The sequence below is a fragment of the Lactuca sativa genome, chromosome 5, assembly GCF_002870075.4.
Source record: "Lactuca sativa cultivar Salinas chromosome 5, Lsat_Salinas_v11, whole genome shotgun sequence".
Taxonomy (NCBI): domain Eukaryota; kingdom Viridiplantae; phylum Streptophyta; class Magnoliopsida; order Asterales; family Asteraceae; genus Lactuca; species Lactuca sativa.
In genome coordinates, this window is record NC_056627.2 from 345,739,257 (window position 1) to 345,752,578 (window position 13,322).

Consider the following 13,322-nt stretch of genomic DNA (forward strand, 5'->3'; position numbering starts at 1 on the left):
GAGAGTTTAGAGAGAGAGTAAAAAGGTGGAAATGGAGTTTACTCTCCCTTATATAGGGGTTGGAGTTGAAGCTCAGTGGAAATCTACCCAATACTGCCGTTAAACGGGGCTTTTGGTCGCACCCGATTTAGTGGTCGTAATAAAATTTAACTTTTTCCAAAATAATATGGAAATGTAATCTACATGCTTTTACTTTATTTTATTACAACGAATAACAACATAGAATATAAATAAATAAAACATTTATTTATTTGACGAACTCTTATTAACGGAACTTTTATAACATGGAATATTCCGTTAACGGAAACGGGGTAATGTAACGGAATAAACTTTGGGTTGTCACATAACTCTTAACCACAACACACCCATTCATAAATCATACCTGAGCTGAACGACATGCTAAAAAGTGAGGGATCAAGTCTAAATCTCGCAGTTCCCGGACACTGTGATGTGTAGGCTTAGTTTTCTGAAGAAAAAAAAAACAATCGGATGATCATAAAGTATATTTCTTTCTTCAAAGTTCAAACATCAATAGTAGCATATTCATTACCTGTTCCCCAACAACACCAAGAACTGGTACAAGGCTAACATGAATGATGCAGAAATTATCTGGTCCTGAAGAAAGAACAAAAGCAGAATCAATTATGCATTAACTTTTGATGCATTGTATGGTAATGGTAAACTCACCTGTAGAGAAAAATAGTTGCCTCAACGCCTCCATGAAGGGCTTTTTCTCGATGTCAACTTCTTGTAAATTCTGGCAATATTATCACATTCGTTGTAAGGCAGTTCAAGAGTCACCATCTCAAACCCAAATCGACCAGCTCCGTGTAATCCTCCTCGTACAGCTCAGGAGCCAAGAATTCAGGTGTCCCCAGTATTGAATGTGCACAATGGCTCTTACTAACTATTGCAGCCAAACCCAAATCGCCAATTTTTACCTAATATCTATATATCTATTCATTAATTAATTATATATTTATTATTAAAAATGTTTAAAACCAATCCTTTATTGGATCAATATTTGTACCTTGCTGATATTGCCATTGATGAAGACGTTGCTACAATTGAGATATGTGTGAATGATACAGGGTTCATGCCTATGTAGATAATCTAAGCCTTTCAATATTTTCCATGACCACTTCTTCAAGGTCTGTATCGAAACCTGTAGCATCCGTACCTGCCGCTCGGATCCACCTCCACAAACGCTTCTGAATCCAATTCCATTGTCGGCATCACAGGCTGTTTCAGGTTATATAACGAATCAAATACACGACTGAACATAATTTTGCATTAAGAAAAAAGATAAAAGTAGAGACAAAAAAGAAACGGCATATGATGATGAAGATGATGGTGAAGTAGTACCATGATGAGCGCGGAGGAAATGTGTCGGCCACCGAAATTCCTTAATTCAGGAGCAGTCAGCAGATACGAGGGAAAAGGTAAAAGGCGTGTCAATGGAAGGAGCGTTTATAGGTTTCGATGCAGGTCGAAGAGAAGTCATCAGTCGCAGCTAGAAGAGTTAGGGCTTTTTCTTGTTTATGGTGTGCGATGTCTGGTGGCGATGGAGGGGACACTCTAGGGTTAGGGATTGTAGTTAATAGTGTCCAATGGTGGCAGCGAGATAGAGTTAGGGTTTCTAGGTAGAAGCGGGGCTGCAGACGACGACTGAAGGTAACGACAAGAATCGAATGGGGGCTTTTTCTTATTTATGGGGTGCGATGTCTGGTGGCGATGGAGGGGACAACGTCAGCAGGGTGGCGATAGCGACAACTATAGGAGGGTGGTGGTAATGGAAGCCTATCGGAGATTGAAGAAAGTGACGAGGTAGACGTAATAGATTTGGAAGAAGTTTTTGGAAGAAACGATGTTGATAGTGTCTAGAGGGTATTAGGGTTTTCACGAGAATACGTATACAATGATACGTGTGTATATCGTATACATTGTAAGTTTAATAGATTGTACATGGTGTTATAAGATGTATACATATTATCGTATACATTGTAAGTTTAATAGATTGTACATGGTATTATAAAATGTATACCTATTAATTTTCAAGACATGGGCAATATGTTTAATAATATAGTTAAGATTTAAGGATATGTCATATCAATTTCAATGGGAATATTTTACATGCTTTCAAGAAATCGATATGGCATTAATGAAATGTTTTTTTATAAAATTATATACCGTGTTTTTGTTATGATAGAAATATGAACATAAGAGTAACAAATATTTTTTACATGGCATGAGGAATAAATACACATCAGAAGGTATATATGATTAAAAAATAAATAAATAAATAAATAAATAAAGAAGATGAGAGTGGGGTTCTGTTTTTTTCTAAAAAAAACATAGGAAGTTATTAGGCCCACTTCTTAAATGAAATAAAAAATAATTTTCTAGCGTTAGAAAATGTTGGGCTTAGCATTTGCTTAATTGCTTTCAGATTTTAAATATTCTTTACGAGTTGATGTGCTAAGTAGAAGGCAAATAAATAAATAAATAAATAAATAGATAGAACTATAGAAGGCAGGGATGAGCATCGTAACCGGATACCCACTTTCGGAACCGAAACTGCCTTAGAACTGCCAGTTCTGGAACCAGAATCGCCTTAGGCGGTTCCGATCCTGGTTCCTAAAGTTATGAAACCGCCTAAAGCGGTTCCGGTTCTGGTTCTCATTTTTTCGGAACTGATACCTGCTGGGTAATTGCCGAAGCCAGTTTATATATATATATATATATATATATATATATATATATATATATATATATATATATATATATATATATATATATATATATATATATATATATATATATAGAGAGAGAGAGAGAGAGAGAGAGAGAGAGAGACACACACACAAACTTTTCCATACTCGATCAACAAATATAAAATAAACAAAGTATCTACTTTAAAGCCTTAACATTACCAAAGCATTTTCTTGTAGTTTGATATTAAAAAAAAGTGTGTAGTATTATTTAGACAGGTTTAAAATATATTTGTCTGGTTTATTTGTCGTTGGTTCAAATTGATTCGATTTAGACTGAACTAAATTGCGGTTTTTATTGACAAAAGTAAACAAATTTTGATGTAACCAGGTTACCCGGTCCAACAACTAGAACCGCCAGTTCCGGGACTGGTTCCAAAAATTTAAGAACTGCCTAGACCAGTTTCGGTTCCGGTTCCGGTTCTAACTTTCTAGGAACCGTTGGTTCCGGTTCTCGCAAAATGAGGTGGGTACCTACCTATGCTCATCGCTAATAGAAGGTAGGGGTGAGCATGGTGCGGTTCGGTGCAGTTTTTGGTCAAAACCGAACCGAAAACCACAACTTCGATTTTTTGAAATTTAGAAACCGCACCATTCAGTTTTTATGCGGTTCGGTTTTTGCGGTTTTTTGTGGTTCAGTTTTTTTTTTGCGGTTATTGTTAGTGTTTTTTTATGGTTTTCATTTTGCCTTTTGACTAAAACTCAAGTAACTCGGCGAGTTACTTTGACTCAGATGAGGAGTGCTAATCATGTTTTGGAGATGAACCAATAACACCACCTCTTGGTTTGAAATCAAATTACATAACCACTCATCCAATATGTTTCTAATGCTTGAACATAATATGAATTTAATATAATATTTGTTTCACATGTACATGTAAATGTAATAATACCAATTAATGTATTCATCAAAATGATACTATCATCACTAGTACTCTTCACATTTAAATGTTAAAAAATGTCATAAACATTGTTTGTTATTTTAAATACCACTAACTGTATGCTTAAAAATATACAATCATCATCTGATAGATAAGATAGATATTTTTATTTATAGAAATTTTAATTCTAATAAGTTCTTGGTTCTTACAAATATCAACACTTTATATATATATATATATATATGTGTGTGTGTGTGTGTGTGTGTGCGCGGTGTGGTTCGGTTCGGTTCGGTTCGGTTTTTTACGGTTTTTACGAGACTAAAAACCGCACCGCACTGAGTATTTTCGGTATTTGCATAACTAAAACCGCCCATGCCCCTTTTAGCCCTCACTGAGTTTTCCATAAACCTATAAGGAGTGGTTGTACATGTTAAATGCTAAAGAGTTGAGTTTTCCATAACCCTATACATGTTAAATGCTAAAGAGTGATAAGTGTGTTATTTGATTTTGAAAAATATGTAATTGTGTATATTTCCCATAAATTGGCTCATTCTCATTAATCAATATATATACAAGATAAATACATTATGGGCTATAATACTAATACTTTGGGCCTAAATACAAACAATAATAATATAGCTAACATCCCCCCGCAGTTTGAACGGGTTCATGAGACTGAATGTTCAAACTAGATCGAAAATCAAGAAACAATGGTGTTGGGAGGCCCTTCGTGAAGATATCAGCATATTGATATGAAGACGGAACATGTAAAACACGAATATGCCCGGTGGCCACCTGATCACGAACAAAGTGAATATCAATCTCTATGTGTTTAGTGCGTTGATGTTGGACCGGATTGCCTGACATATAAACTGTGCTTACATTATCACAATACACAATGGTGGCTTTATCAGGGGGCGATGAAGCTCACGAAGTAGGTTACGAATCCAAGAAGTTTCTGCCACGACATTTGCAACCCCACGATATTCCACCTCAACACTTGAATGAGAGACAGTGGACTGTCGTTTAGAGGACCAAGATACGAAATTCTGACCTAAGAAAATACAGAAACCAGAAGTAGACCGCCGGGAATCCGGACACCCGGCCCAATCCGCATCAGAATAGGCAACTAGTTGTTGAGAAGGTGATGCATACAACTGAAGACCGAAAGAGGATGTACCACGAATGTAGCGAAGAATATGTTTAAGTGCATTGAGATGAGGCTCACGAGGATCATGCATAAAGAAACAAATATGTTGAACAGCTTAAGTGATGTCAGGTCTGGTGAATGTAAGGTACTATAGGGCCCCAGCAAGACTGCGGTATAGGGTCGGGTCAGAGACCGGGGGGGGGGGGGGGGGGGGGGGGTCCGGAAGCAGGTAACTTGGAAGAGGCATCGGCTGGAGTGCGCACAGGTTTACAGTTCAGCATGTGAGCCTTCTCAAGAATCTCTAAGGCATATTTCTTTTGAGACAAGAACATACCCGTTTGATCACGAGTCACAGAAATACCAAGAAAATAATTGAGAGGTCCCAAGTCAGTCATGGAGAATTCGCCAGCTAGGGTAGTCATGATCTGTTGAAGTAACTCGGGTGAGGTGGTTGTAAGAACAATATCATCGACATATAGGAGCAAATAAGCCATGTGAGAACCCTGTCGATAAATAAATAATGAAGAATCACATCGACTATGAATGAATCCAAACCGGATAAGAAACTGTGCAAAGCGGTGAAACCAGGCACGTGGGGATTGCTTGAGACCATATAGAGAGCGCTAAAGAAGACATACATGATCAGGATAGTTACAGTCTCGAAAACCTGGGGGTTGTTGCATGTAAACCGTCTCCTGAAGGTGGCCGTGCAAGAAAGCATTTTTGACATCTAACTGACGTATGGGCCAGTTTGGGGAAACTGCAAGAGAAAGTATTGTACGGATGGTGGCCGGTTTAACAACCGGGCTAAAAGTCTGACCACAATCAATGCCAGGGCGCTGGGCTTTTCCATTAGCAACAAGTCGAGCTTTGTACCTGGATAAGGAGCCATATGCATGAAATTTCTTTCGAAATAGCCAAATACAATTAATAACATTAGCATGAGACGGTCTCAGGACTAAGGTCCAAGTTACATTTGAAATAAGTGCTTTATATTCCTCTGTCATGGCATTACGCCAATTTGGGTCCGAGAAAGCCTGAGAATAAGATTTGGGAAGAGATGAAAGAGAATCCACATGAAGGTTTAATTTGTTAACCTTCTTGACAATACCACAAGATGACTAATGTGGTCATTGGATGACACGAGGTGGTCGAGGGGGCATGGGTTGAGGAGGTGCGTCAGGGACAGGAGGAGACGCAAAAGAGGGCGTCTCGGGTGGTGTGGTCGGTCTTGGTTCGGATGAGGATGGGGAAACCTGAGTATTTGGCTGAGTGCGAGAGTGGAGGAATCGATAGGATATAGCATTAGGAGCATCATCAATAATGTGATCAAGGAACTTGTAGGAAGGAGGCTGGTCCGGAGTCATGGAACCAAATGGGAAAGATGTCTCGTCAAAAGTTACATGACGAGAGATGATGATTTTGTCGGTGGCGAGGTTTAAGCATCGGTACCCACGGTGTTGTGTCGGGTATCCCAAAAAGACACATGGTGTGGTGCGAGAGGATAGTTTATGAGGAGTGACTATATGGGGAAAACATAGGCATCCAAAAACCCGTAAATGATCATACTTGGGTGTTTGGTTGAATAGTTTCTGAAATGGGGAAATGTTGTGGAGAGTGGTGGAGGGTAGAATATTTAAAAGGTGAACTGCCATGTGTAATGCTTCAACCCAGTATTTTGGTGGAACATGAGCATGAAAAAGAAGGGTGCGTATGACATTATTGATAGTGCGTAGCATGCGTTCTGATTTTCCATTCTGTTGGGATGTATGAGGACATGAAAAACGAAGCTGAATACCGTGAGAATTGCAAAAGGTGTGAAAATTAGTGTTATTGTATTCACCGCCATTATCGGTTTGAAAAGCTTGGATTTTAACACGGAACTGGGTTAAAACATATTGATAAAAGTGTTGAAATTTTCCATTCACATCAGACTTTTTACGCAAAGGATACACCCACAAAAAATGAGAGAAGCTATCTAAGAAAATAACATAATATTTGATTCCACTCAAGCTAGTAATCGGGGATGTCCAAACATCAGAATGAATAATTTGGAAAGGAAATTCAGCAACAAATTGAGACAGTTGAAATGGTAATCTAACATGTTTTCCTAACTGACACGACTGACATAAACTATTTTTGGTTTTATTGACACAAGGAATTAAAGAACGAGAAACTAAATGCTGAAACACATGATGACCAGGATGACCGAGTCTTTGATGCCAAAGCATCGGTCCAAAAGAGAGGAGAGCTTGAGCAGAAGGCTTCGTGACCGGATAGAGATCGTCGGTACTGTCACATCGGAGGAGGGTGCGTTTGGTCTGAAAATCATGAACAGAAAAAACAAACTCATCAAATTCAATAGAACATTTGTTGTCACGGGCAAGACGACAAACAGACACAATATTTTTAATGATATCGGGAGTTATTAACACACTATTTAAACGTAAAGGACGGAAAGAGTATGAAATAGGAAGAAAAGAGTCACATGTGGCTTTCACCGGGATGCGGGACCCATTACCAACATAGACAGAGGAAGTAGGCAAATTATTTTTAACAGAACTTAAGATACCTTGGTTCGTGTGTAGATGAGCAGTGGCGCCGGTGTCCATATACCAATCGGCGTGAGTGGGGTCATTCAAAGTCATAGTGTTAAAGCTTTGAGGAAGAGTCGTGGCCTGATCCGAAGGGGCTTGTTGTGCCGAGAGGAAGGCTTGGTGAGCAGGTGGAGCGGGCCAGAATGGCTGTTGACGATTTGGGCCAGGAGAAAAAGAGGAGCGCTGGTGGCCTTGAGCTCCTTGCGGTGTGGGCAGCAGCCCATTTGAGCCATACGGTGGTCCGTTAACCACAAATTGGTGAGATGAGATATTAGTGGGACCAAGAGAGCATGGCATTGGACCCCAGGGGTATGTATAATTAATTGTTGACCATTTAAATGTTGACCAAAACCACTTGAAAAACTTTGTTTATTTCCGGTACGTCCACCCCCACGTTGAAACCTACCTCCTCTATTAAATCTTCCACCGGTCCTACCACCACCACGTGATTGATTAGAAAAATTATTTCTATAATTTTGAGATTGATTAACGTTCCCAGTGGCTTGAACCGAAAGAGCAGTTGGAGAAGAGGGATGATCGGTGTGTGTAACAGAAACGGGCTTGGATTCATTAACCTTCATGAGTTTTTCTTCAATGGTAAGGGTGGGACGGACCTCCGCAAAAGATGGAAACGGCTTGCTGTTGCGGATTAGAAGGGAGAGATTGTCATATTTAGTAGGTAAACCATTGAGTGTGTGTATGATCAGATTCCGATCAGTAAGTTTGGCTCCTAAATTCTCAAGCATATCCGCCAGTTTAGACACACGGTTGAGATACTCAAGCATGGAGGAGTCCCCCATTGATAAGTTCCTGATTTCAGTGTCTAGCTCCATGAGTCGGTGGTCTTTGTTATCGTAAAAAAGATTTTCAAGGGTGATCCATACGTCATATGCTGTGGTATTTTTCTTTATAATGGAATTGAGTAAGGGTTGTGCAAGAGTATCGTAAATCCAAGCTTTCACAATAGCATCAATTTCCTCCCAATCGGCTTGTGGATCTATGGCAACAGCTTTGTCTTTAGGTTGGTCGGCTAGGGTGGATGTCGATTCAGTGGTGGGTTTAGGAAGTAGATGATGGTAAACACCAAAACCCTTGCAATGATTCTTGAAGAGTTCACGCCATGAGTCGTAGTTCTGATGTTCTTGATCAAGGATAAGTGGAACGTGGGTCTTGATGTTTGTGATGCCATATGGTTTCTCAGACTTAGAAGAAGACATGATAGAGCAGCGATCGATTAAAGAGTATCAGGTAAGATAAATAGGAGAACGAGCCAGAAGAAAATAGTGGCGGCAACGAGAAGGGTGCTGCACAAGAGAGATAGGATCGGAATTAGGGTTGTACACGATGGTCTCTGATATCATGTAATTGTGTATATTTCCCATAAATCGGCTCATTCTCATTAATCAATATATATACAAGATAAATACATTATGGGCTATAATACTAATACTTTGGGCCTAAATACAAACAATAATAATATAGCTAACAAAATAGCCTAAGTGTTGGGTGATTTTTGGACCTAATGACTTAAGGATTGGATAGTTGTGGTGCAACAGCAACATCAAATGATGAAGAATTGTATCACGAAAATTGTGTTTACATGGTTTATGAATCCTTAATCCCAAACATAAAGAATCGTATCATTCCTTAATCCCAACATAAAGAATTGTATCTCGAGAAGGATCTTTCTTTGGTAAATAAAATGTAAATATATTTTATAAACTTCAAAATGAAGCACATATGTGGTAGTTCACCAAGTAAATCCATTTAGTTTATAAACATTGGTGGTATGGTATCATTCTAATTAGGGAATATGTATGTTGTGCAATTTGAGGCTAAAAGAAAGTATATGTTTAGTGAGGATTAGGTGGCGATTTAGGTAGTGGATCACCGTGATTTGTTGGTTGTTTTCTATTCGAGGCTTCAAAGACATGATGTTTAATCATTAAAATCCATTATCATAAGGCAACAAATACAAAGATACTGCAATGTTGAGAGTCCAAGTAATAGAGATGTTATTATATGAGGATTGCAGAAGTAGATTTAGGTTTAGACGATATGAATCAAAATTCGTACGTATATTTAACGGATCTTTTAATGTGTTACATCCGTATGTTTATGCATCCTTTTCATATTTGTACAGAATGATTACAAACAAAAAGATGAGAAAAAACTTAAATGTACCGATTGTGGTGTAGCTTATATTCGGCTTATATCACGACCAAACACAAAGGTCGTTAGCCAGTTTATTGCCACGTAAAATCTATTCCTCCAGCTCACCACACGTGTCAGATAAGCCGAGCGCCATATGAACCAACTAGCGAATCCCGCAATCGACAACCCTTTCGCTTCCTACAATAAAGATTTCAGCACATGCACATGACTGTTACTATATGAGTACATGACTGTTACTGTGACTCTGACTGTAAACTTTTTGTCATGCCACCCAAAAAGGTGGGACTGACACTCTTGTTAGTTTGTTCAGTTTCATCCAGTCTAGTGGTTCCTATGTAAACAAATGCAACAAAGTAAAAAATAAAAATAAAAAATTTACTAGTGTTACCTTGCTTTGCCTGAGATCTACAAGAGCCTTATAACTTCCAACAGTAGCCATGCTTCCCAAATGCTTATAAACAAACGGAGCTCCAAGTTCTATATCGCCAACACCATTAGCATGTCCACCACCCGCTTTACCGATCTTGTTTAGAAGTTCCGCCAAGTACTTCCCCTCCCTCTCCGCCACCTAAGCCACACTCACACCAATGGAAATTTAAAAAAGAATAATAATAATAACTTTTTTAAATGAGTAAATTACACGTATGGTCCCTATGATTTACGATAATTTGCGTGTTTGGTCCCTAACTTATTTTTTTAACTCAGAAGGTCCCTATTGTTTGTTTTTGTTACGCGCTTGGTCCCTGTCTTACCTAAAATAACTATTTTGCCCTTGATTTTTTAATTTATTCAAATAAACACACCCCCAATCTCACTCTCCTCACCTTACCTTACCTACCCTATCATTTTCCCCTATTTAAATAATAGTCATTTTAGGTAAGACAGGACCAAACACGTAACAAAAACAAACAGTAGGACCAAGCGTGTAACAAACACAAACAGTGGGGACTTTCCGCGTTAAAAGAATAAGTTAGGGGCCAAGCGTGCAAATTACCCCAAACCATAGGGACTAGTTGTGTAATTTACTCTTATAAAAAAAAAAGATTGAATAGAGAAAGTTAGGGAAATATAACATTTATCCGGACAACATTTAATAGAAAAAAAATTACCTGGGCTAAAGCCGGAAGAGTCGGTTTGCCAGTACTCTCGAGGTACCCACTACAATCCCCAATAGCATATACATCCGGCATAGATGGTACCCTTAACCAATCATCAATCCCAATTCTATAAAATGTAACAAAAAATATATATTAATAAGACAAAAAAAAATTCATCCGAAATCTAAACAAACATTTATTACCTTCCACCCGGAGCCTTTGGAAGATCCATTTTTTGAACAAAAGACGAGGGACCAACACCCGTGGACCACACCAACAACCCGTAAGGAACATCAGTTCCATCACTCAAAACTATCTTCTTAGGTTGAACATCCTTCACTGTTCCACGAACTAGCCGAACTCCCGACTATAACATTTTGATACGCGTTAAATGCAAGAAATAGCAATGTATTTCCATTTATTTGTTTATTATAAAAAGTATTATAGTTTTTGTTTCTTTTACCTTGGTCAATTGTTTAGTAGCATATACCCGAAGGCGATCATCAAATGAAGATAAGATATCGTTGGCCTACAAAATCTCACAAAATTGTTCAAGGTTCGTTCCTAATTTTACATACAGAAAGAATCTTGAAACGGGTAAGTCTCACCTCGATCAAGGTAACGTTAATGTAATCTTTGACATGAGAATATCTTTGATGAACATCTTTCATAATGAAATCACTGAGTTCACCACTGAATTCGACTCCAGTAGGACCACCTCCAACAACAACACAATGCAGAAGTCTTCGCTTTTCTTCATCGGAAACACCTGTGAGAAAACCATAGTCCCTTCATATTTGAAAAAAAAAAAAAAAAAAAACACAAAATTAAATAAGAATGTGAGAATTTGTGGAAGATAGATACCAGGAACATCGGAGATCATCAAGTTGAGAAGCAGCTTTCTGCGGATTTCTTGAGCATGGTGCACCTCGCGAAGGAAAATGGCGTGTTCTTTGACACCATTGATTCCAAAAGTTGAAGCTTCGGCTCCAGAGGCTATGATTAATTTGTCGTACGAAATCTTGAAATCCCATGGTTCGAGAGTTCGTAATCCGTCTGTTATAGTTTGGCAATGCACCTGTAGCATCACATTATCAAAATCAGATAATCAATTGGTTAAAAGCCTGATGATTGTGTTTCAATAGCAAAGTCGAAAAGCAATTGGATGCGTAATTTACTCCAATTTGAAGAATCCCAGATCGAAAAAATGGTTTTAGGCATATTTGAATTGGTCAAAGATTCCAACTTTTTCAACATTCAAGAATCTTGAATTGAAAACATGAAAGCATACCTCGTGATTCTTGGAATCAAGTCCTTTGCAATTAGCTAGGAAGAAATACGAACCGGGTTCGGTAGAAATCGCCGGTTGAATCCTCCCGATCGGCTCAGCAACAGACCGGAACTCGAGAGTGCCGACACAGGTAGAAGCCAACAAGGGAGTAAAAACCATATGGTTCCTAGGGGAAACGCAGACGACGTCGTATATACTGGTGTCGATCCCTTTCATCAGCCTACACCCTGCCCAACCGGAACCCAGAACCACCACTCTTGGCTTTTCGGTTTTCTTGGTTGGTCCAAGACCAGATACCGGAGGAGCAACAGCATCGCCGGCGGTGGCGAAGTGGTGAAGGTGTTGCAGAGAGAATAGAGTGGGTGTGAATTTGGCGGTGGAATGGTGTTTGACCGGAGAGGACAATCGTATCAGGTTCTTCAACCAATACATCACCGGAGACTGGAATTATCGTTTTTTTTTTTTCCGATGATTGAAGGGTTGAAAATACTGAATCCTAGTGATTGTGAAGTGAAGTGTTGTTAGCCAAAGGTGGGACAAAAGGGATAAAGGAAGAATTATGGCCAAGCAGGTGGCAAGATTTACAGATGGCAGCGGAGGTTGAAAGCGCCGACGCCCGGAGAACGACGTATTTGGCAACACGTGGGAGCGACTCGGTTGAACTGTGACTGAATTTCTAATCGAAAATTCAATGGTAAAATTTAATATAAAAAGGAAAAGAAAAATACTTTGTTTGGGCAAAACGAAACATGTTTGAATATTATTTTTTAGGAATTCTATATTCTATAATCGAATCAAAAGACATCACAGAAACAGCAAATAGCCAATTCGCCTTTGCATTCTTGTGTTATATTTTGACTAATGTTAGAGATAGATTTTAACAATAGTTTGGATTTTAATTTATAAATTCATCACGTTTGTATATGTGTTTTTTGAGTTTTATGAATTTTGTTTTGTATAATTAATGAAGAGCATAAAGGTTGAAGATGAAAAGTGTTTCATCTTTAATTTGGTCACTTGGTCACCACATGTTATGCACCTTATATTTTTTGGACTCGAAGACTTTTGGATTAATATTGTATTAACTATTAAGAATATATTCACGAAGATCCTCTTAAAAAATAGATTTATCAGTTTCCTGATTACAAAGACAAAGTATGCAATTTGTTTTAGTTTTTCTTAGAGGGCATGTACCAACAAGAAAAATGTCCTAACAAAACGTTTTCGCCAGCATTTCTCTGGTGGGTACCTCTACATCATTGTTCCTCAAATTGATTACCAAGAAAAAAAAAATCAATATTCTTCAAATCGATTACAAATATTGACACGTGGGCTTCTTGGGTTTCATCTTGTAGTTGCG

At 38.5% G+C, this 13,322-nt stretch overlaps 1 protein-coding gene and 1 long non-coding RNA gene across 2 annotated transcripts; both read right to left on the reverse strand.

The window, feature by feature from the left end:
* Positions 1-350: 350 nt before the first annotated feature.
* LOC128126343 (uncharacterized) lies at positions 351-1,304 on the reverse strand. Its single transcript, XR_008224161.1, has 3 exons — positions 688-1,304; positions 551-615; positions 351-466 (listed from the first exon to the last, which is right to left on the reverse strand). It is a non-coding gene; the product is annotated as an uncharacterized LOC128126343 (long non-coding RNA).
* Positions 1,305-9,458: 8,154 nt separating this feature from the next.
* LOC111912577 (internal alternative NAD(P)H-ubiquinone oxidoreductase A1, mitochondrial) lies at positions 9,459-12,676 on the reverse strand. The gene is made up of 8 exons (XM_023908318.3): positions 11,963-12,676; positions 11,536-11,749; positions 11,280-11,440; positions 11,135-11,200; positions 10,875-11,038; positions 10,684-10,798; positions 9,963-10,142; positions 9,459-9,751 (listed from the first exon to the last, which is right to left on the reverse strand). The coding sequence occupies exons 1-8, from the start codon at positions 12,392-12,394 to the stop codon at positions 9,599-9,601; spliced, it is 1,485 nt and encodes a 494-aa protein (XP_023764086.1). The 5' UTR covers positions 12,395-12,676; the 3' UTR covers positions 9,459-9,598.
* Positions 12,677-13,322: the final 646 nt, after the last annotated feature.